The sequence below is a fragment of the Mytilus edulis genome, unplaced genomic scaffold (genome assembly GCF_963676685.1).
Source record: "Mytilus edulis unplaced genomic scaffold, xbMytEdul2.2 SCAFFOLD_892, whole genome shotgun sequence".
In the NCBI taxonomy this organism is placed as follows: domain Eukaryota; kingdom Metazoa; phylum Mollusca; class Bivalvia; order Mytilida; family Mytilidae; genus Mytilus; species Mytilus edulis.
Genome location: NW_027268745.1, coordinates 1 through 25,307, shown reverse-complemented (window position 1 = coordinate 25,307; position 25,307 = coordinate 1). Strand labels below are relative to the sequence as shown.

At 31.8% G+C, this 25,307-nt stretch overlaps 1 protein-coding gene across 1 annotated transcript; it reads right to left on the bottom strand.

The window, feature by feature from the left end:
- LOC139508538 (putative ankyrin repeat protein RF_0381) lies at nt 1–24,983 on the bottom strand (the record flags this gene model as incomplete). The annotated part of the gene is made up of 9 exons (XM_071295963.1): nt 1–102; nt 1,485–1,586; nt 4,623–4,724; nt 10,734–10,835; nt 12,225–12,326; nt 19,541–19,642; nt 20,044–20,145; nt 23,989–24,093; nt 24,882–24,983. Coding segments are annotated over 9 exons (921 nt in total), but the record flags the coding sequence as incomplete, so codon positions are not given.
- Nucleotides 24,984–25,307: the final 324 nt, after the last annotated feature.

The window sequence follows — 25,307 nt, the reverse complement described above, 5'->3', positions numbered from 1 at the left end:
CTTATTTACGCTATTTGGATTGATCTCTGTTCTTTCTAATAACCATTGAAGTATGTTGAGGTGTCCACCTCTAACAGCTGAGTGTAAAAGAGTGTCACCAACCTGGAAAAAAGTTGCAATGTTCATATATTTGGTATTAAAATAAAACTCGTAGAAATTATTTGAGATCACAAAATAGAATTCGTCAACAGCTTGAAAATCTAACCTACGGAATTAACGATTGTTTTTTTTTTCTTTTAAAACCGTAAAAGGTAAAATCTATAAAAGAAACTGAATAAAAACGGAAAGTCAAAATTGAAAGCTCCAACCCATCAAACAAACAGACAACAACTGTATTAAAAATATAACGTGTGTGCGTGAAAAATGTTCAGATTGCAAGTTATTAAACCTAGGATAAAGTGTCCTCTCTGCTAACTTAGCTTCCTCCACCCACAAAAACTAGTCATTATGCTAAAAGCCATCATCACCGAGCATGGCTATACTCACCATCAAACAAATAAACAAATATTATCTTGGTACGATATCTGATACTCAAAGTACGGGCAGACATTAACAGTGTCTCAGTATGACAAAAGAAATAAGATTAGACGTAATACAAATTGTCGTAAGTATAATTTAAAAAAACACAACGTGCTAACATCTTCCCCATTTTGACATCTTGTGAAAAATTGTCTCAATGGCGATCAAATCGAATCTTTCTAATTTCATAAAGATCAGAACATCATCAATTCATTCGCAATCATTTTTATTTCATTCGAATGTCATAAAATGTTAACAAATGTTGTGTGATATGAACACTCGTGTATGCAGCTATTTCCTATTGAGACCCAATCTGATGAGAAAAACTGGTAATGACTGTAGATTTGCTATATATAAACCATTGAATTCAAAACCAAGAACAGAAAATTATAAAACGTGATAACTAAGTTTCAATATATAAAATCAATTGATGAAACATAAATATTACAGATAGAAATATAATGCAGATATTATATATGTTATTTCATTTTGATGAAGATACAAGGTCACATTTGAATGGAGGTTTACACTTCTTAATGAAAGCTTTAGCTTAAAACGATTGTGTGTCACAATTTCGAAACAACTTCAATAAAAATTAAAACAGATAATTAGAAATTGCTTATTTATGACTTAAGACTTTTTTGTAATCTGTATCATAAGTTCATTGTCGTTTAATTAAATTTGTTACGTTCATTCTTCTTTGCAACACTACATCTCCCACATCAGAGAGTTACCATCTTTACACTTTAATTAAATATGTAGTGACTGCATATACATGACTTCATGAAAGACGTTTATCTTGATACTTGTTTTGTTTTTGTTGCCTTTTTGTGTTTTTTTTTAATATCATTGCCCTTCACCCCTCTGCTATCAAGTATATTGGGTGGATATGTATTGATGTCATAAGCAACATTGTGCTGACATTGATTTTAAATGACAATGTTGTAAAGAACTTCCATCAATACCTTATTTACGCTATTTTGATTGATCTCTGTTCTTTTTAATAACCATTGAATTATGTTGAGGTGTCCACCTCTAACAGCTGAGTGTAAAAGAGTGTCACCATTCTGAAAAAAAAGTTGCAATGTTCATAGTTTCATTCGTTGGTAAAAAAAAACTCGTAGAAATCTTAAGACTTCATTAAAATAATCTTTTTGTAGTTCATTTTTTTCCCTCTATGAACTTGTGATTTCCAAATAAACATTGATGTGCTTGGCCAAGTATTCCAGAAAGTAGGTTGTCCTGTCTGTTTACTCAAGATTCTTCCACCATCAATAACTGGTCGCCTTAGTATAACCATTTTTATTCTATGTAGCGTCAAACTTATAATCAAATACACGAACATTATCATGGGTGTATCACACTCATATTATAACAAATGATCTATTTACGGGCAGAATTCAAGATCGATGTCTCACTCAAGGCAATTGAAATATGATTTGATGAAGTTAAAGCTGTCAAAATAATAAATGTCAATGCATTCTAAGCGAATTTTTGGATTTTCCTTTCACATTTTATATGATCTCACTTGGTGATAAAGTTTTTAATTTCTTATTCAAAATATGTTTCCAGTGAGTCTATCTCCCTATGACCAATCAATGGTGTTGTCTATTATTGAAATGGTCATTCGACTAAGATATGACTTAGTGTGGCAGGGGAATCAAATTGAGATTGAGATAAAGATCTGGCTTGCATTTATAATCCCTAATAATATGACACAACAGACCACAAATTATTTTTGTGTTGATTTAGATGTAAATGTAAAAATAAAAGAAGATAGACGTTTTGCTACATTTTTGTTTATAAATCAAACGCTACTCCGTCAATCACGCTCGTCGTTCGGAGATGTCCGACGTGGAGCGATTTTGCTTTTATAATTATTTTCTCAATTCAATCTTTCAATAACCAATTCAGATTCACAGTCACTGTCAAATGAATCGTAATTGAATCGGGAACGTCATTGTACACACGAGTTCTCGGACTAAACTGGTCACCCACTGATTGATACTTCGGTACACGACAACAGTGAAACAACAGCAGGGGTCTAGTTTATTCTCGGACTTTATCGTTGCTAAATAGCTAACGGAAGTCTTCGAGAGCATTCGAATCAAATATATAGGGCCTCTAAAGGGAATCCAGCAATCAAAATCCATTGACCTTGTTGTGTTGCACGACTTCTTAATCCGGTGAAAGGATTTTAAACTATTATTTAATTAAACAGTTTTGCTGCAGAATGGCAGTTTCGATTTTGTGGCCGTAATTATTTGAGTAAGGTGCATTTAATTGATCTGAGGGAAAGTTCCTTTCTTGTCATTATCGGCGATGGGGGTAGCTAACCAGCATGACCAGTTTAACGTTTATTTACAAAAAAAATTACTTTATACATGGACACAGACATACTAATTAGTTTGTAATAACAACTCACAAGTTCATTAAACCTCAAATACCTTCGGGGATACTCTGCCATCCTGTGTTTGTTTAATTAAATCATGCAAGTAATTGATAATATTTTATTGTTTTGATTGGTATTGATCGATTTTGAAAGGTCATTTTTAGATACAAATTTACTAACGAGCCTTCAAAAAGCGTTCGGAATTCGGTGTTGACAGGGTTCGGTTTTTTCAGGTTAGATTAACGTTAATTGATAGGGACATTTTGTGGGAGTTTGAAAATTGCTCGGTTTAAACTGAAATTCGGTTTTATCAGGGTTCGGTTTACCCAGGTTTCACTGTATAACCGACTTTAAATAAATCTTTTATGCTTTTTATGCTTTTATGCTATACGCTAACATACTGTTTTACCACATTTACACTAAAGATGACAAACCACATGTTGTAATAACTGGGACTTAAATACTAACTCGATTACAGATATAAACCGAAAGCAGAAATTAAACTTGGTAGTTCAATAAAACCGAATAAAGCTTCAGAAACGCCTTCACAAATTGACTTGTTAAAATAATAGAACTCTTATAATCTAATATGTTCGTCTGAAAAATGAAGACCTTTTGTGATGATTCCGACATTGATAAATGTTCTATATTTTGCCTTGGCAATGACCACATCATGTATCACTGTTGTACAACTACGTATAAGTAACCAGCTATGAACTATGTCTATTCTATTGTTTGCAGAAATAATGTGTGTTATTAACTTTTAACAAAGACACATTATGCCAACATGTACAATTGTAAAACAAATATTTACGCACGAAATTTCAGAAATGACTTCTTTTGATAAAGTAAAATAGAAAAACTATATGGATTAAAAAATATGTAGTTTGAGTGCCAATAGCACAGCTCTACATCAAAGTCACAGTTTGAAAACCATTTAAGGGCAAAGTATGGTCTTCAACTCGGACCCTTGGCTCACACCGAACACCAAGCTATGAAGGGCCCATACATAACTAGTGTAAAATCATCCAATATGTCTGTATGAATTACCAATACATTTTATTTCAACCTAATATGAATCATGATAGCAAAAGTAAGCAAATAGTTGTTAATAAAGTAAAAAAATATAAATATCTATAAAAAGATAAAACTGATGGTTGTGTCAATGACCATACATAATGGGATGTATAGACAAATACATAGGGGATGATCAATAAAGTTTGATTTAGCGTAACCCGTACGTTAGCGTGTTATGATAGATGGACCTTGTGGTTTTATGTAACAGAGGATTTGAATTTGAAAAAAAAAGAAATCAAATTGTCACAAAGTTACCAAAGGTACGACAAAATCAACAAGTCAAAGAAAACATACTGATAACAAAATGACCTAAACTAAAAAAAACACACGTTTACCATACATTGGATTGAACTAAAGACGTAGCAACACGGATCTAATTCAAAAGCAAGGGATATTCTTATGGGTTTCAGTAAATTAATGGTGTCTACATAATATAGCTTTATTTTACCCTTTCTCTTTATAATATTCAATTTCAGTTGTTAAATTAATAATAGGTGCTTAGAAAAGATATGTACAGCTAATTTGAAAACCAGTCTGCGGTTGGCTCAACGATTTAATAAACGAAAACGAAACATATGACACAATGAAAGTTGACAACACATTCACATAGCCATATACTTTTCATACTTTATACCTTATTCTCTCGATTGGGATCTATATTTGATGTTTTGAGTAACAGTTTGACTATTTCGAATTCTCCACTCCTAACAGCTTCGTGTAAAACAGTGTTCCCATCCTGAAATAAACAGTTCAAATATTAAAAGACCTTCCCAATATTATGCTAAAAATAAAATTGTATTACAGATATCTTACGGATTAAATAAATAGAATAAATAGTAAACAAACTGACAACAAATGACATTACCCAAAAAAACAAAAAACGTTAACCATACATTGAATATAAAGTTAAGACTGAGTAGCACGGACCTAATCCAAAAGCAAGGGATACGCTCATGTGCTTTATTTTACCTTTTCTTTTTACGATATTCAATTTCACTTGTTTAATAAATTGTACATGTTGTAAGCACTTAGAAAAGATATATTGGTCCAGCTAATATGAAAACCATTTTTAGATGTAAATGTTTGCCTCAACGAATACATAAAGATAAGATATGACACAGTGGAAGTTGGCAACACATTAACATAGACATATTCTTCTAATGATCTAAACCTTATTCTCTTGATTGGGATCTATATTTCAATCAAATGTCATTGTTTACTCCAGCTCTCTCCACCAAATAATACTGGTAGCCATGATGTGGCTACTGTCACTAAACGTGGTATTAAACATGTTTCTCACCAACAAACAAATGAACCAACAAATCCTTTGTATCATTACGGGCAGACCTCAAGACAGAGTTATCAGAGAAGACAATACAATTAAGATAAGATGCATTAAACAAATGTTATAAAATTTTAAACAAAACATATCATGTTGGACATTGGGTGGCGTCACTTGAACAATTTAGGAGTTTTATCCCTTTATAGACACACAATTTGATGATTTTTTCGTTTCCGTTCCCTCAGTTTAGTTTGCCTCAACCAAATGACATGAAACTTAAAACACAGATTAAGTTCGAAATTGGATGAGGTGAAATTTACAGTTTTAGAATTATGTCCCTTTACAAACTGAAAAAATGAGTTTTTTCATTATCGTTCTCTATTGTTAGTTTGGGTCAGCCAAATGTTAAAAAACCTATATATCATGCGTATTGCCACATAACATATACCATGCGTATTGCCACATAAAACAGATCACTTTGAAAATTGGGTGGCGTCACTTTTACCGTCTTGGAGTTGTATGCCTTTATAAACAAAATAATTACACTTTTACAATTCTTTAGTTATTTCCCTTTATAACTTAATAAATATGATATGCAAGCGAGGGCATCATCTGTGTTCCATGGGAACATTCTGTGTTGATGTTTTGTCTTTTTTGCCTTTTATCTTGAAAACAATAAAAGAGAATGAGAAACATTTAATTTTATAGATTATCAGCAGCACTAGATCTTCTTCGTTGAAATCGTCATCTGATTTTCATTACAGTTATAGCCCTCTAAAGGGAAACTTAAAATTCAAAAATTATTAACAAGACACTATTACAAACAACTTTAAATGGTTAAGGTATATCATTATAAAGTATAGACTTTTTGAGAAAGAATTTGCTTATAATTTGCTAAAATAACATTTTTACTATGCTTTTTTTCAAAAATATAATAAAAAGGTTGTGTCACCGTGCTATCTTTTGTGTGCATAAAAAAATTCTTTGAGATAGAATGTTGAATAATTGTGAGAACATAGGTCTTATTATATGTTTTAAGAAAATAAAAAGAGGCAATGGTGTCACTGAATTTGTTTCCTTGCTACAAGTAAAAATAAAAAAAGTTCCCTATTAGTCCAGTATATTTTTTTTTTACTGAATGAGTTATCTTCCCTTAAATGACTCATTTGAAGACAAAAAAGATTGTAAATACAAACAAAAATGATATTTGTTAAAATATTTTGAATAATACAATAAAATCACCAAGTTTTCTTTAAATAAATGAAAGCCTAAACATTAAACTCCAAATAGGTCTCCAAATTTGCAGATTTGGACAAATAATTAGACCGAATTGTACTGTAATTGTACAATCCAAGATGCCGGTTTACCATGAATCTATCTTAAATTCATTTGACAACCCCTTATTAGAGTAAATAGCCTATGACAATTTGGGGTACCAATCGTCATCTAGAATTAACATAAATAAATTATTATAGAATAAGCTATGTATAGCTTAAAGAGTAATACCGCAGTCCCACTAGGCCACGATCGCACTACGATCTGTGAAAAAGATGCAAATTTTGATAATCGTAGTACGATTGTGTAGATCGCAGTAAGGTCGTAGCACGGTCGTGGTGAGGTCTTCAAGATCGTGATGAGCGTGGCCAACTTTGAACATGTTTAAAACAATCGTGGTGCGGTGGTGGCGAAATCCAAACGTAGTAGAAGCGTAGTTAGAGCGCAATAAGGTCGTAGTGAGATCGCAAAGGTCGCTGTACCATCATAGCGAGAGCGTAAAGAGAGCGTAGCGAAAGCGTGATTCTTTTCGAAGAGACTGCACTACAATCTTACAGCGACGTTATTACGACCTCACTACGATCATCACGTTCTCACCGCGACCCAAATACGCTTCCATTACGCCTAAACCACGTTAACACCACGCTGTTCAAGACCATAGTACGACTCTAGCACGCCCCTGACGTCCTCATCACGCTCTTCCTAAAACCTGATCACGTTCGTACTACGACCATTATTCTCATTGTCATTTTCACAATATATATAATATATCTCAAGGTTTTGTTTGTCTGTATGTAGTTATTGTCTATTTTCTCTTACGGCTCAACCATGCTACTCGTTTATATAGATTACAGACCGATGGCTTTCCCGTTTGAATGGTTGTACACTAGTCATTTTTGGGGTCCTTTATAGCTAGCTGTTCGGTGTGAGCCAAGGCTTCGTGTTGAAGGCCGTACCTTGGCCTATAATAGTTTACTTTTATAAATTGTTACTTGGATGGAGAGTTGTCTCATTGTCACTCATACTACATCTTCATATATCTATTGACACATCTGTGTCATCTCTACTATCGTTCACTAAAATATCGTCATTTGAGCTTGATGGACCAGCAAAAGGTTGTAATTAAGGTTGGAATGGTCGGTCTGAAATCTCTGCTTGATCAGGATTCGTTACTATCAGAGCTCCCTCTGCCACTACATCAACCCCTAACACCAAGCCCGCGTGTTCTAGAAGATTTTGATGGCATGACTGTATTGTTTCCGAGAATTCTATGTGTTAATCAGAAATAGAAGGAATGGAATTGTCTTGATATGAAACACAATGTTGACGATATTACTGATAATGTATTATGTATAATGTCATGCAAAATGCCTATAATTTGCCCTCTAGAATACATTGAAAATTCCACTATTTAAATCAGTGCTGCCCTCTTCTTCCCATTTTGTCAGAAATAATTTTTATCTTTCATCTTACTCATAATGTGTTACATTGTAATGAACAATAGTCAAAATATACATAAAGCTTGAAATGTATGCATGATAAATGCTTAAAATTGGTAATTTTTTATCATCAAAATATGCATTTTTGTGGCAAAATCCAAGGGGACCCGTTACCATGGCAACGGGGACATGAACACATTTTTTGTCATCATATTTCTTGTTAAGTTATCGATAGCTACCATCAGAGCAAATTTCAAGAAAATCTGAGACTATGCGTGCCGCAACTTGGATGGTGGTTACAAAGAATTGCTATTAATACCAGTAACAAACACGTTGCCTTATCTAATATCAGGTGTAAAGTTATCACAATGGGAATCATAACACATTTTCTTATTCCAAATATAGATCAAAACAATTTTCTTTTGATAAATAACTCTATCTTCCGTTTTTTAAACCTTAAGTACATTAAGAAGAAAAGGTGCATATTATATTGACAACATTGTAACGGCTATATCCAATTATCCTTATCTTTTTTTACCAGCTACAAATATATGTGTAAAAGAAAGTTTCAGTCATAAAGTATAAATGTTGCCATATTCAAAGTTCCTCTGCAAAAGCATTGAAGTGCACTTATATATATGATATACTGTCGCTATTCACATTTTTAAATACATGTTAATCCCACATCGAAAAGACTAAATACTATTTCATCCTAGACATATTAAATATGAAGATATGATGTGAAAAGTATAGCTGTCTTCGTCTGGAATATTTCAACGTTGAAAGCATATTCATTTTCAAATCAGAACGGAGTGATTGGGAAAAGTATGACTAATTATTTGGATCTTTTAAAGGAGGTCAACTTTGTACACATTTGGTATGTAGTTAAAGTTAGTTATAAAAAAGAAACTTTAAGATTACAATTTTAAATTGTAATAAATTATCAAGCAGGAACATACATGTAATTATAAGTGAAACAACCACTATTTAAAAGGAATAATAATGCATTGGAAAGATTTTAAACCCTTTTTTTTAGCAATATAAAATTGAGAATGGAAATGGGGAATGTGCCAAAGAGACAACAACCCGACCATAGAAAAAACAACAGCAGAAGGTCACCAATAGGTCTCCAATGTAGCGAGAAATTCCCGCACCTGGAGGCGTCCTTCAGCTAAACCCCTCAACAAATATATACATTTTGTACTAGTTCAGTGATAATGAACGCCATACGAAACTCCTAACTGTACACAAGAAACTAAAATTAAAATGATACAAGACTAACAAAGGCCAGAGGCTCCTGACTTGGGACAGGCAGAAAAATGCGGCGGGGTTTAACATGTTTAAATAACATACAAAGCAAATTTAGATACAACGAAGACCTGTACTGTGTACTACAATAGTTTTTTCGGATATAAAATATTTTAAATCAATTGAATTAATTTCCAGTAATTAAAAAGATAAATTAATACTACAGTGCTTTTATCTGATTTGACAAATTCTGAAATGCAAAATTTTATGCTAAAAATTGTAAATCATAATCCAATCAGATAAATAAAGGCAACAGTAGTATACCGCTGTTCGAACTCATAAATCCATGGACAAAAAACAAAATCGGGGTAACAAACTAAAACTGAGGGAAACGCATTAAATATAAGTGGAGAACAACGACACAACACTACAATGTAACACACACAGAAACGGACCAAGCATCACACAAAATCCCACGAGAATAACAAATATAACATCAAAATCAAATACATTAATATGGGATAGACAAGTACCGTGACACGTCTTATCGCAATGTGAATTTACACTCAAAATAAGAGAAAACAAACGACGCAACTTTAAAATGTAACAAACACAGAAACAAACTATGGACATATTCCTGACTTGGTACAGGACAATTTTAAAGGAAAAAATGATGGGTTGAACCTAGTTTTGTGGCATGCCAAACCTCCCTCTTTTATAGCCATGAGAAATATAACATAAAAATGACAACTCAACACCACAGGACTACAATAAAAATAATTTGGAGAACACAATTGACAAAGAAATTCATTTTGATAAAATATACGAAATAATTGGCAGAAGGGGGTAGTATGTGACAACTAAAAAACCCGAAAAATCGAAATCGCTCAAATGTATAAACCAAAAAACGGTGGTAAACTACAACAACACAGGTAAGTTTCATGATATAGACATAATGATGGAATAAAAATAGTACAGATTAAATTGTGACATCGATATCATATAAGTTATCACATTTTGCTTATGATACAATGTCACTGTTGAATGGAGGTTTACAATTCTTAAAGAAAGTTTTAGTTGAATACGGTTGTGTGTCACAATTTCAAGGCTCGAAAACAATTTCAAAAATTAAAACAAGTAATTAGAAATTGCTTATTTATGACTTAGGACCTTTTTTTGGTAATCTGTATCATAAGTTCATTGTCGTTTAATTGAATTTGTTACGTTCATTCTTCTTTGCAACACTATCACATCTCCCACATTAAAGAGTTACCATCTTTACACTTTAATTAAATATGTAGTGACTGCATATACATGACTTCATGAAATATATTTATCGTGATATTTGTTTTGTTTTTGATGCTTTTTGTTGTTTTCTTAGATATCAGTGCCCTTCACCCCTCTGATATCTAGTTCATGTGGTAGATATGTATTGATTCCATAAGCAACATTGTGTTAACATTGATTTTAATTGCGTTCTGTAAAGAACTTCCTTCAATACCTTATTTACGCTATTTGGATTGATCTCTGTTCTTTCTAATAACCATTGAAGTATGTTGAGGTGTCCACCTCTAACAGCTGAGTGTAAAAGAGTGTCACCAACCTGGAAAAAAAGTTGCAATGTTCATATATTTGGTATTAAAATAAAACTCGTAGAAATTATTTGAGATCACAAAATAGAATTCGTCAACAACTTGAAAATCTAACCTACGGAATTAACGATTGTTTTTTTTTTTCTCTTAAAACCGTAAAAGGTAAAATCTATAAAAAAACGGAATAAAAACGGAAAGTCAAAATTGAAAGCTCCAACCCATCAAACAAACAGACAACAACTGTATTAAGAATATAACGTGTGTGCGTGAAAAATGTTCAGATTGCAAGTTATTAAACCGAGGATAAAGTGTCCCCTCTGCTAATTTAGCTTCCTCCACCCACAAAAACTGGTCTTTATGCTAAAAGCCATCATCACCGAGCATGGCTATACTCACCATCAAACAAATAAACAAATATTATCTTGGTACGATATCTGATACTCAAAGTACGGGCAGACATTAACAGTGTCTCAGTATGACAAAAGAAATAAGATAAGACGTAATACAAATTGTCGTAAGTATAATTTAAAAAGACACAACGTGCTAACATCTTCCCCATTTTGACATCTTGTGAAAAATTGTCTCCATGGCAATCAAATCGAATCTTTCTAATTTCATAAAGATCAGAACATCAGCAATTCATTCGCAATCATTTTTATTTCATTCGAATGTCATAAAATGTTAACAAATGTTGTGTGATATGAACACTCGTTTATGCAGCTATTTCCTATTTAGACCCAATCTGATGAGAAAAACTGGTAATGACTGTAAATTTGCTATATATAAACCATTGAATTCAAAACCAAGAACAGAAAATTATAAAACGTGATAACTAAGTTTCAATATATAAAATCAATTGATGAAACATAAATATTACAGATAGAAATATGATGCAGATAGTATATATGTTATTTCATTTTGATGAAGATACTAGGTCACATTTGAATGGAGGTTTACAATTTTTAAAAATAGCTTAAGCTTAAAACGATTGTGTGTCACAATTTCAAGACTCGAAAACAACTTCAATAAAAATTAAAACAAATAATTAGAAATTGATTATTTATGACTTAGGACTTTTTTTGTAATCTGTATCATAAGTTCATTGTCGTTTAATTAAATTTGTTACGTTCATTTTTCTTTGCAACACTACATCTCCCACATTAATGAGTTACCATCTTTACACTTTAATTAAATATGTAGTGACTGCATATACATGACTTCATGAAAGACATGTATCTTGATATTTGTTTTGTTTTTGTTGCTTTTTGTTGTTTTCTTAGATATCAGTGCCCTTCACCCCTCTGATATCTAGCTCATGTGGTAGATATGTATTGATTCCGTAAGCTACATTGTGTTGACATTGATTTTAATTGCGTTCTGTAAAGAACTTCCTTCAATACCTTATTTACGCTATTTGGGTTTATCTCTGTTCTTTCTAATAACCATTGAAGTATGTTGAGGTGTCCACCTCTAACAGCTGAGTGTAAAAGAGTGTCACCATCCTGAAGAAAAAAAAAGTTGCAGTGTTCATATATTTGGTATTAAAATGAAACTCGTAGAAATTATTTGAGAACACAAAATAGAATTCGTCAACAATTTGCAAATCTAACCTACGAAATTAACGATTTTTTTTTCTCTTAAAACCGTAAAAGGTAAAATCTATAAATAAAAAAACGGAATTAAAACGGAAAGTCAAAATCAAAATCACCAACCCATCAAACACACAGATAACAACTGTATTAAGAATATAACGTGTGTGCATGACAAATGTTCAGATTGCAAGTTATTAGACCGACAATAAAGTGTCCTCTCTGCTAATTTAGCTTCCTCTATCCACAAAAACTAGTAATTATGCTAAAAGCCATCATCACCGAGCATGACTATATGCACCATCAAAGTAATAAACAAATATTATCTTGGTACGATATATGATACTCAAAGTACGGGCGGACATCAAAAATGTCTCAGTAAGACAAAAGAAACAAGATAAGACATAATAAAAATTGTCGTAAGTATATTTTAAAAAGACACAACGTGCTAACATCTTCCCCATTTTGACATTTTGTGAAAAATTGTCTCAATGGCAATAAAATCGAATCTTTTTAATTTCATAAAGATCAGAGCATCATCAATTCATTCGCAATCATTTTTATTTCATTTGAATGTCATAAAATGTTAACAAATGTTGAGTGATATGAACACTCGTTTATTCAGCTATTTCTTATTGAGACCCAATCTGAGGAGAAAAACTGGTAACGACTGTAGATTTGCTATGTATAAACCATTGAATTTAAAACCACGAACAGAAAATTATAAACGTGATAACTAAGTTTCAATATATAAAATCAATTGATGAAACACAAATATTACAGATAGAAATATGATGCCAATATTATATATGTTATCTCATTTTGATGCAGATACAAGGTCACATTGGAATGGAGGTTTTACAATTCTTAAAGAAAGCTTTAGCTAAAAAACGATTGTGTGTCACAAGTTCAAGGCTTGATAACAATTTCAAAACAAAAAATAATTAGAAATGTGGTAAATAATTTATCATTCTATAATATATACTTATCCTTGACCAGAATAATTCTGTAGCATGTCTAAATAAGGATATTATTGTGGATATTGATCTGCATAAATAATAAAGTTTTACAGATTAAAGGTATCAAAATGAAACCATTCAGTTATAATAGGCAAAAAAGACAGTTGTGTAAATTAAATTAATTATTAAGCATACCATGTCTATAATTTCAAAAAGAAAGATGAGAAACGTATTGCCTACCATGTTAAAGAGGAAATTTCGGGTATATATTGAAAGAAATATGGTAAATTCAGAAATTATTGCAATGTTTAAATTTATGCGAACAATGCGACAGGGTTATATTCGCAACTATTTAAAATTGCATTTTTTTATATAAATTTTAGTCCTGATTTTGCTCAATATCGCAAAAATCAAAATCTCATTTTAGGTTAAAATGACAAAATCGCAAATAACAAAATGCATACGATAATTTTTGAATTTCCATTAACAAAGATTTTTTTTTATTAAACACTAATTTTCCCAGAGAACAATTCCAGATTTTTCAACGGGAAAATGTACATATTTTGATCGACAAAAGAATTGACTTCCCGTTTAAATGTCAATTCTAGTAAAGTTTAGCTTAATGTATGCGGTTTTTTTTTTTATGGTTTCTATATACTTTTAATAAAAATAAGGAAACATGGTAGGTACCTCTGGTTAACAAAATTTTACATTTAGTTTTATGTAACTCTTACTTTTCACTGGTTTTGAAAATATAATGTTTTTGAACATTAAAAAATTAAAATCACAAAAATACGGAACTCCGATGAAAATTCATTCGGAAAGTCCCTAATCACATGGCAAAATCAAATGACAAAAACACATAAAAAACAAATGAATAACAATTGTCATATTCCGGACTTAGTACAGGCATTTTCAAATGTAGAAAGTGGTGGATTGAACTTGTTTTTATAACGCTAAACCTCAAACTTGTATGACAGTCGCATCAATTTAATATTTGATAATATGGACAATGATGCGTGAACAAAACAAACAGACACAATAGGTAAAAAAATCACAAATAAAAGTAATAAGTCTAATTCAGTAGGTCACATTTGTTGAAAGGGAACGGGATTGTAGTTACGACATAAGGAAAATATACCGAAATCATCTATATAGCAGATAATCCATAACGGTCAAACCAACTCGTGATGGCGTCCGCCGTAAAATTACGAAGAGAAGATTTCAGTTCCTAAATGCTTCACTTTTGGGAGCTGAAATCATCTCTTTTGCCGAAAAGGGTTTATTTTTTTTTCAACCGACCCTCATAGTTAATTTCTAGATATAAATCCTAATCAAGGGCCAAAATCAAGAGCTCAAACACATCAAAACGAAGGGACTAAAATAATGCAAAAAATTAAAAACTTCCGAGCTACAAAAGGTTACAATGAAAAATGAACTATGACTTTATCATTTACCAATAATAATATACAGCAAATATTAAAATGTAGAACGTCAAATTTACTTTTAACCTCGACCTCAATTTCAAGGTCATGAGCAAGGCCCTAAATCAAAAGACTTTAATCTCGACTGAGAACAACACACAGCTAAAAAAAAAAAAAGGATGAAACACATCCAATTAAATATCAACGTACATTTTCAACCAAAATAGTATGTCTCACGATGTGTCCTTATAATTTAGAAAAAAAAATATTTGTCCGCTATCTTATGTGATAATAAACCAAGAGTAATAAACATGACCTTGGCTTTTGACGTCGACCTTTTTTTCATTTTGGTTAAACAAGGACCTCCAATCAAAGACCCTATCACTCATGGTTTACCGGTTACAAATGGCGTATCACTTATATCCAATGCATATGGGGAAATAAACCACACACGGAGTCTTCGGATATCTTCCGAAAATTCGTTAGAACGATATAACGAGCAATTTGGTAAAATAATGTTGTCGTAATCTTTAACGGTTGAAAAGGAGTACTCCGCACAAAACAATCAGTGTTCGGGGGATATAAGTTTGAAAAAGTAAAGTGTTCGATTAACAAAATGGTTAAAAAGATTTGGGCAAATAATTAGACCGATTTGCATTGTAATTGTACAATTGAAGAGGCCGGTTTACCATGAAACATCTTAAATTCATTTGACAACTCCTAATTACAGTAAATAGCCTTTGACAATTTGGGGTACCAATCGTCATCTAGTATTAACATAAATAAATTATTATAGGAATAAGCTATGTATAGCTAAAAAAGAAACTAAATAAGAGTACATAATTTGGAATTAAGAAAAAATGCTGTTATTTGAATTGTCTTCTTTAGCACTCATTCAAAGGCAAAACGATAGCAAACGTCAGTACGCAAAATCTATACTTCAAGACCATCTTGTATTATTTGTGAAGTTGATACGGAATATTTATCAACAAGTTCTGGGTATCTTCCGATGAACTTTTTTAGAAAAAGGACGAGACGTTCTTTGACATACCCCTGGTTCATCAATTTTCTGCTCAGACACTGGTGACGTTTTACAAAGTCTGAATAGAAGCTGCAAGCTCTTGAATACCTAATAAGTTGGGAAATGTATATTCCATATGCAGGTGAAGTTGGTATATTACTACTAAGGTGGGGGAAATTGATAATTTCAAAATTAAAATCGTCTCGTTTGTCATAGATTCTGGTACTGAGATGACTGTGTATGTCAAATTCGAGGTATAAGTCTAAAAATGAGGCAGAGGAAGCCGTGTCTGTGGTCTCTTTAATTTCTAGTTCTGGTGGGTATATTAATGGAATCCAATCAGAAAAGTTCGGATTGTTAATTGGAAAAGAACATCATCAATATATCTGAAAGTGAAATTAAATAACCTGGCTTCTTTGATCTTCTTGTTTTTGACAAGTGTCTGAAGGAACTCCGATTCATATGAAAATAAGAAGAGGTCGGCAAGGAGAGGCGCACAGTTCGTTCCCATAGGAATGCCGACAATTTGTTGAAAAAAGTCTACCCTCCAAATTCAACAAATTTCACAATAAGAAACTCCAGCATACTGATCACTTGCTCCTCTGTGTAGTATGTTTTACCCTTTTGTTCCTTATTAACAAAATATGCCTTATGGTATCCCAAAGTGATAAATTTATAGCGTATGCTACCATTTTTATGATAACAAGCATTGTGAATTATTTCTTTTAGACGGGTTTTCAATTTCACATGGGGAAATGGTTGTATACAAGGTTGAAAAAATCAAAAGTTTTAATAGAACTAATTTCAGAAAAAGACCGAGATTTAAAATTATCCAGAAGTTCTTTAGAGTTTTTCAGAATCCACATATTGTTAATACCACTACGTGAGTAAACAGTTTCACAGTATATCTGAAGACCCTCTTTAACTGCGGACAGAATTTTAGTCAATCTAATGGACAATTCTTTAGTAGAACAAGCAGATGAGCCGGCAATGTACCGTTGTTTGTACGGAATTTTGTGAAGTTTAGGTATCCAATACAAACAAGGTAAGTCCTCCGATTTGTTGTTCAATGCAATGTTCATAGAAGCCATGGAGGACTTATGATTCGCATGATAGTTTTGAAAAAGGTTTCGTGTTTTGCAAAATTTGGGTCTTTAAGATTGACGTAGCATGGGTATTGATAGACCCTTTCAGTTTCTTAAACTGTTTTGTATCAACGACCTCACAGCCTTAATCTATTCGGAAAGAACATCTACGTCTTCGTTTTTGCGTTTAGCCATTTTGCATGGCACAATCCGCGAGTGAATCAATCAGTATGTTGAAGGTTTTTTTTCCTATTGGTGGATTTAGGCTCACGATATTAAGGACCTTTTGATAACTCATTTCGCAGGGAAGTGTTATATTGACAATGATGAGGTCAACGGTAATAACGTTGACAGCCGGATTTTATGTGAATTGCGAACTAGCAGAGGGTGCAATCAGGATGTTTAGATTTGTTTTCAATATTGAAATTTTGCAAAACGTGTTTCTAATTCGACATTTGGGTTGCTATTGGTTTGGTTTAGGTATAAGAAATGATTGGTACATACTGATCTTTAAAACAAGAAGGTATTTTCAACAGAACTTGTTTTTGATTACAGTTATTGCATAACTTAACGCCATCGAGACCTTCGTTAGCAAAGGCATTTAAATCAATTTGTGCATACGACTTAAGTTGATAACTTCTGTACATAAGGACTAACTAAACCCCTAGTTTTTGGTGGGGGTTCGTGTTGTTTATTCTTTAGTTTTCTATGTTGTGTCATGTTTACTATTGTTTGTCTGTTTGTCTTTTTCATTTTTAGCAATGTCGTTGTCAGTTTATTTTAGATTTATGAGTTTGACTGTCCCTTTGGTATCTTTCGTCCCTCTTCTTTATTAACTTATGCACATACAGATTAAGTTAATAACTTTAGTACATAAGAACTCAATAAATAACTTTTGTACACACAACATGCTCATGGTGATACATTTGTTTTTTACTGAATAAATTATTACACCAGGGTTTTCCATATCACAAACTAGTAAAAACATTTAGTAAATTTTATCTTCGGGACAAAGATATCATTCGTAAATATAATTCAACATGCAGACATCTTATACGTTCAAGTATATGCCATCCAATTTTTAATGGTTATATTCTTTACTGAGCTAAAACAATGTCGGCATTCACCTCAAAGCTAACAAAATCTTAAACAGACTAAGTCAGAAGGGATATAGTTACGGTACTGTTGTCAGGACATTAAAGATTGAATATTTTGGGCTTTAAAATTGATTCACTTTGGGTCTTTGCATCGGAAATAAACACATCTATCATGAAAACCAGTTGTTGGCATGATACGGGTTATGTTCTTCTCACATATTTTATGATGGTATAGTGCTAAACTTGATTTTATATGCCTATGATCAAGACATAGTCTTTTAATTAGTTTAATTTTGATCTGGAGCGGGCATGTAACTTAACTGCTAGGAGTGCTTTGTAAATTTATGTATCATCGTCATTTTCTTTAGTTTCTTTTGTAACTTATTCTGACATCGGATTCGGACTTCTTCCTGAACAGTGTGTTCCTGTGGCGCATTGTTGTGTGTTTGTTTTTGATATATGGGCTGGATCAATAAGGTGAGGGTTGAGATCTAAAAAAAACATGTTTAACCTCGCCGTATGTTTGCGCCTGTCCCCAAGTCAGGAGCCTGTGGCCTTTTTTAGTCTGGTATGATTCTTAATTTTAGTTTCTTGTTTGTATTTTGGAGTTTTGTATGACGTCCATTATCACTGAACTAGTATACTTTTTTGTTGAGGGGCAAAGCTGAAACACGCCTCTAGGTGCGGGAGTTTTTCGCTGCATTGAAGACCCATTGGTGGCCTTCGGTTGTTCAATTCTCTTTGGTCGGGTTGTTTTTCTCTGACATATTTCCATTTCTATTCTCAATTATTTAGTATAAAACCACTAAATATGTATGTATGAATGACCAATTCATTTTCTTTTTACATAATATGCTTGACAATTGCATTGTGTGAGAGTAATAACGGTAGCCAAAGTACGCATATAGTTGTTATCAAAAATATAAAAAAATATAAATATAAATATGTATACAAATATCAAATGAATGCGTGTACCAATGATTATACATAATGGGATGTAGAGATTAATATATAAGAAATGATCATTATAATATAATTTACTTTTACTTTTTTCATTTTTATTCTCCACCCGTAAGTTAGAGTGTTATGATACGTGGACGCTGTGGGTTTACGTTACAGAGGAATAAAAATTTAAAAAAAAGGATATCAAATTGTTCTTCCATAGATACCAAAGGGACAACAAACACCATACGTCCTAAAACAAACTGACAACAAAATGGCAGAAACTAAAACAAAACAACGTTTACAAAACATTGAATAGAAATTTGAGGCTGAGGAACACACACCATATTTAAAAGCAAGGGACACGCTCATGTGCTTCAGAAAAATAGTGATTTGTACATAATTTAGCTTTGTTTACCTTTTTTTCAAATTCAATTTCACTTGTTTACTCAACTGTAGATACTTAGAAAAGATTGGTACAACTAATATGACAACCAGTTTGAAATGTAAATGTTTGCCTCAACGATTTAATAAACGTAACAAATGGCACAGTTAAAGTTGACCACACATAGACCTACTTTATTCCTCACACTTCATACCTTATTCTTTTGATTGGGATCTATATTTGATGTTTTGAGTAACAATTGGACCAATTCAAGCTCTCCACTTCTAGTAGCTTTGTGTAAAACAGTGTTCCCATCCTGAAATAAACAGTTGAACTATATCAAGGTATAGCCAATATTCTATTAAAGAAAAAAATGTCATTACATGTATGTAAATTATTAAACAAATAAAATAAATATTAAACAAAGTTGTGTAACATATAACAGTATAAGTTACGTGTATCGAGTCTGATTAAATTTGAATCCACCTTACTCGAATAATTGAATGCTTATTTTTCTTTGCAAAACAGCCATTGCCTAACGGCAACTGAATTACGCGCCGTGGATAACTTTGAAGTTCTTGTGAGTATTGTACGTCCGTTTCCCTTTGAGGTTTAAAGATTAGTTGAGAGTGGGTACTTAAATGTCGATATAGGCCAACGATAGTTTTGGTTGACTATAGAACGGTTTAAAATCCTCTTTAGTGGTACAATCCCTACCTTGTATACTTTTTTTAGGTCTATAGTCGTTCTTTCTAATAACAGTTTTACTATTTTGAATCTCTCTTCTTCTGCAGCTATATCAAATGGAGTGCTCCCATCCTAAAACAGAAATGCTACGATGTTCAGAAAAACAAACAGAAAAGGTAGTAACAATGTGCCAATTTAATCTAAGTAATTGTGAAGGCAATAATTCATGTTGATACATCAATAAAATAAGGCTAATGACTTATTAGAATATATAAAATAAAATCATTTTCACTTGATATGTTTAAGTACATTGTATATCTTTTGAAACAGGTCATTTGTATTGATTTTAGTTTTGAGCTTTAGTGAACAAACATGGTCCATGGTGACGTGTTTTCAACTCTCATCTATATTGACAAAAGATTGCCAGTTCCCCAACAGAAGGTGGGTGGTTCTCTTAGTTTACTCCAGCTCTTTCCACCAAATAATACTGGTTGTCATTATGTTATTACTGTCACAAAACGTGGTATTAAACATGTTATTCACCGACAAACCAATGAACACTCATATATTGATTACATCATTACGGGCAGACCTCTACACAGAGTTATGAGTGAAGGCAATTTAAATTGGATACGATGAAAATTAAGTAGTTTAAAGTATTAAGCAGAAACAAACACATTGCCTTATCTACATCATTTGATACCAGGTGAAAGTTGTTTCATTGGGGAATCATATCACATCTTCTAATTTTAAATAAGGTAATCATTAAATAAAAAAACAAACATTTCAAATAGTATTACCAGGTCAAATTAACAAGAAAGTACGATTTGAGAGAACTAACAGTTACTGGAAGCTAGTTAAAAGCCAAACACCAATAACTAATAAGAAACCGTACACTGAAGATGATAAAAGAGCATTGTGTAGTCACTGTGATTTAAATACTAACTCGATAACAAATATAAACAGATACTAGTAGAAGAAACTTGATAGTTTAATAGAACCGGAAATGCTTTATGAATACCTGCTCAATTTGTTTTTGAAATAATGGAACTCTTATAATTTAATTTGTTCATATGAAAAATGTTACGATTTTGACTTTGGTAGATGTACTATAGTTTGCCTTGTCAAACTATTTAAACAACCAGTTCATCTGTCACCATTGTACAATTATGAAAAATGACCCACTATGAACTATGTCTATGCAATTGATTACAGAACTAATTTGTGTTATATATTTATAACAAAGACACATTATGTGTTATCTCTTTCATCTTGTAATAGTATTAAAACATTTGACTTTTCTACACTTTACACAAGTATTCCACATTCCAAACTAAAAGACAAATTGAAAGAGTTGGTATTGCTTTGTTTCATAAAAAAAGAATGACCAACGTAGATACAAGTATCTTGTCTTATGGAGGGATAAATCCTTCTTTGTAAAAGATCACTCTGAGTCAAACAAAAATTCTCTAAAACTGACATTATCAAGATGCTTGATTTTTTTTTTGATTGACAACATATTTATTACGTTCGGATGATGTGTTTTTCAACAGACTGTCTTAATATAAAATTTAATACTTAACAGTAAACAATAAACTTGTGGCCAAGAAGTTATGCCACAAGCATGAGGTGTCAATACTTTTATGTACGCCAGATCCAGATTTCGACAATACATGTCTCTTCAGTGATGTTAGGGGATCGAAACGGTATATATATATTTACAATATAACTGGTTTTTTTCAGATCATGACAAATGAACATTTACAACTAGCAAAGACGTCAATACACAAAAAGTTCCCGATACAGTATGATTTAAGTAAATTATAAATACGAGAGACACATGACGCTACACAAAGGCCATGCTTACGAGTGAACCCTCTAGATCAAACAGAATTAAGAAAACCACAAAGCCAAAACCACGATGCTCGTTAGACATATACATAGTCACGTCCGAACCATAAGGGACTTAATAGTAAGAATACAAATAAAAGTAAAACGGCAAAAGTAATACAATAATACACAACTTCAGCACCTGAAACCAAAACCTCAAGAACATCCTGTATGATTTGTCAGGTTGACACTAAATAAATGCCTGTAAGATCTGGGTACGTTTACATGAACCTTCTGACAATATGGCTCATTAACGTTTTGCTGAGACACCAAAAACATTTAAAAAAAACTGAAAATCGTATTTTTTAAAGAAATTCATACGCCCAGACGCGGGTAAATATGATATATCTGTTCCAATTGTCCAAATCAAAATCACGCAGAGAGATCCTTGTCCTGTGCAGTTTATTTCAAACGTTCATGCTTTTTTGTATGTCTTAAAATTTTTACACTTTAAGTTGTAAAATAAATTCAGAGGCATTGGCATTCTTGACATATAAGTAAAGACATGTTTAGCAAACTAGTATTGAACTTTGAAAATGAATGACTTATGATATTTAGATAACAGTAACTGTAGTTTTATCTTTACAGTCTTCAATGGGTCCTGACATATTATGTATTTGTAAATTCCAAACCACAAAGGTTATCTTAAACTTTGTAAATATGGATAAGAAAAGTTGAAAGATCCATGATTTGCTTCAAGGCTATATACTTATATTCATTGAATGTCCTGTTGTATTTAATTTTTCTTATAATTATACATTTTCAAACCCGTTTTTTTAGTTAAAGTAAAGGTATTTTCCCCCAAAGAAGAAAACACTAAGAGAGCGAAACTTCCGTCTTTTTCTTTATTTTGTATTTCCATGATTATTTTTTTAGGTACTTTAGATAAAAAAGATTCATATTTACCTTAAATCGTATTAAATCTAATGGAAGTCCTAATTTACAGAAGTCATAAACCAAAAAATATGGATTTTTTTTTAAATAGTTTACAATTAACATTGAAATTTATTTAAGTTTTTTTTTTCTTTTCATCTTACTTCAAAGTTTTTTATATATTGAAGAAAAATCAATGTTTATTAAGGCGAACATTTATTTGAAAAAGAATCAGATTTAAATATATCTTAAACTAGGTTAATATTGGTAAAATTGGAAATTTATTTCAATTGAATTCAGTTTAAATTCTAGTTAAATTCGATTTTTTTTTCAGTGCAATGCATAGATTGTATTTCAATTTGAAATTTGATATGCATGTACTATGCATTTAATTTCATAATTAAATGCATCATTTCAAGCAGTGAGCTTTTTATTTAGAACATAATTAATGTTCTTCTAATCAGACTCGTCAATCATAAATGATGATTGATCTATGTTGTTTGATATGAAACAAAGAAAATCACGTTTTTCTTCGGGTTCAAAACACATTTGATTATATATCATGCAAAATATCATAATCGGAATCATATCTTCAGTTGGTAGTGAACTTAATTAACTGTGTGCATCTTTTTTTACAATAATACTTCATCTACAGTCATCGAATTTTCCCATTTCAACACTTTATCAGATAAGTAGTTGTTGTATATACATTCGTTCATGAATGATAAATACTTGTCTTAATTTATCTGTGCAATTGAAATGAAAAATAAACCGAAACTAAGAAAACGAATCTTAATAGATTGACTGTCTTTGATTCCTATAAAATCAAAATTATTTGGGTTGAAGTGTATTTTGGTTTTTCGAATGTCATCAACGTGAGATGGTTAGCGCAATAAAACCAGGTTTAATCTACCATTTTCTACATTTGAAAATGTCTGTACCAAGTCAGAAATATGAAGTTCTTGTCCATTCGATTTTGATGTGTTTTGTTTTTGATTTTGCCATGTGATTATGGACTTTCCAAATTGATTTTCCTCTAAGTTCAGTATTTTTGTGATTTTACTTTTGATGACGTAAAGCTTTGTGCATTCTGAAAATTTAGGTATTTAGAGGGGATGTATATAGAATTTATAAGCAACATTTTTTTGAAATTGATTTTGATGAAAGATTCAACAATGTTTTACAAGTATGAAAGAAAACGTCAACTCGTACCTTATTTTCACCGTTTGGATCTATATCTGCTCTTTCTAATAACAATTCAACTATGTCAAGATTTCCACAACGAGCAGCTGAGTGTAAGGGAGTATTACCATTTAACTAAAATAAAAAAGCTTTTACTGTTCATAGCATGATATATAGGCTAACAAAAACAATTCATACACATGATAAAAGTACAAAAATGCATTTGTCATCATTTCGGGAAGTCAATCAATTTCAATCTTTTTTGCTTATCGCAATTTGGAATAAAACCGTTTATATAAATTACTTGTGTGCATAGTACATTTCCATGGTGATGTGTAATCGTATCCAGTTTTCATTGACAACGGTTGCCTTTTTTCCCAGAAGCTCAGTTGTTTTGTGTGTTTATTTTCCCATCCTCTACCAACAAAAAACCTGATCGCCCTTGGTATGGTCCATTATTGTACGTGGCGTCTTACTCAAAAAACAAATACACAACAATATCATTGTTAGTTGTTTCGCACTTGTAGTATAACAGTTGATATCATAACGGGCAGATTTCAAGAAAGATGTTACAATAAAGGCAATCGAAATAGGACAAAAAATAGTTGTCAAAATTATATAACTGAAACAGACAAGCTGCTTACATTTACGTCTTTTGTGACGGAAGTTGAAAGTTGTTTCGTAAGCAAAATTATCAAAAATTACTTTTTTTAATATGTATTATGATATTTGAATTAAAATATCATTTTTCTTTCTTTTTATTGGATGTCTCAAACGATTAAGCAATTGTACTACTAAACTTATTTATTCCTATTTTTTGGGAGTTTGTATATTTCAATAAAATATTTTCAGTTTTATTCTTATTTGGTTTGATGCAAGATTTTACAAAGTTGGACTGTCCTTTAAAGGACGTCATCACATACCTTATTTTCTATCTTCGGATCTATATCTGCTCTTTCTAATAACAATTTAACAATGTTGATGAATCCTCCTTCAGCAGCTGCGTGTAAGGGAGTGTCACCATACTAAAATAAAAGGTTTACAATGTTCATATTATCATACAGACGCATAATACAAACTTTGTCATACAAATGATTAAAGTACAAAAAAAAAACATTAGCTAACAATTCAAGAATGATGAATTTCAAAATAATTTTTCTTAATCGCATTTTTTTTCTGAGGACTGTTAACGAACTGTGTATTCGAATCGCATTTAATATAACATAAAGTAGTTTGTTCTGTTTGCGTATCCTGCACTCTTAGTATAGCTATTTGTATCATTACGGGCAGATTTCAGAAAATAGGTCTCAGTGCACGAAATAAAAGAGTGTCGAAAGATACAAGAGAGA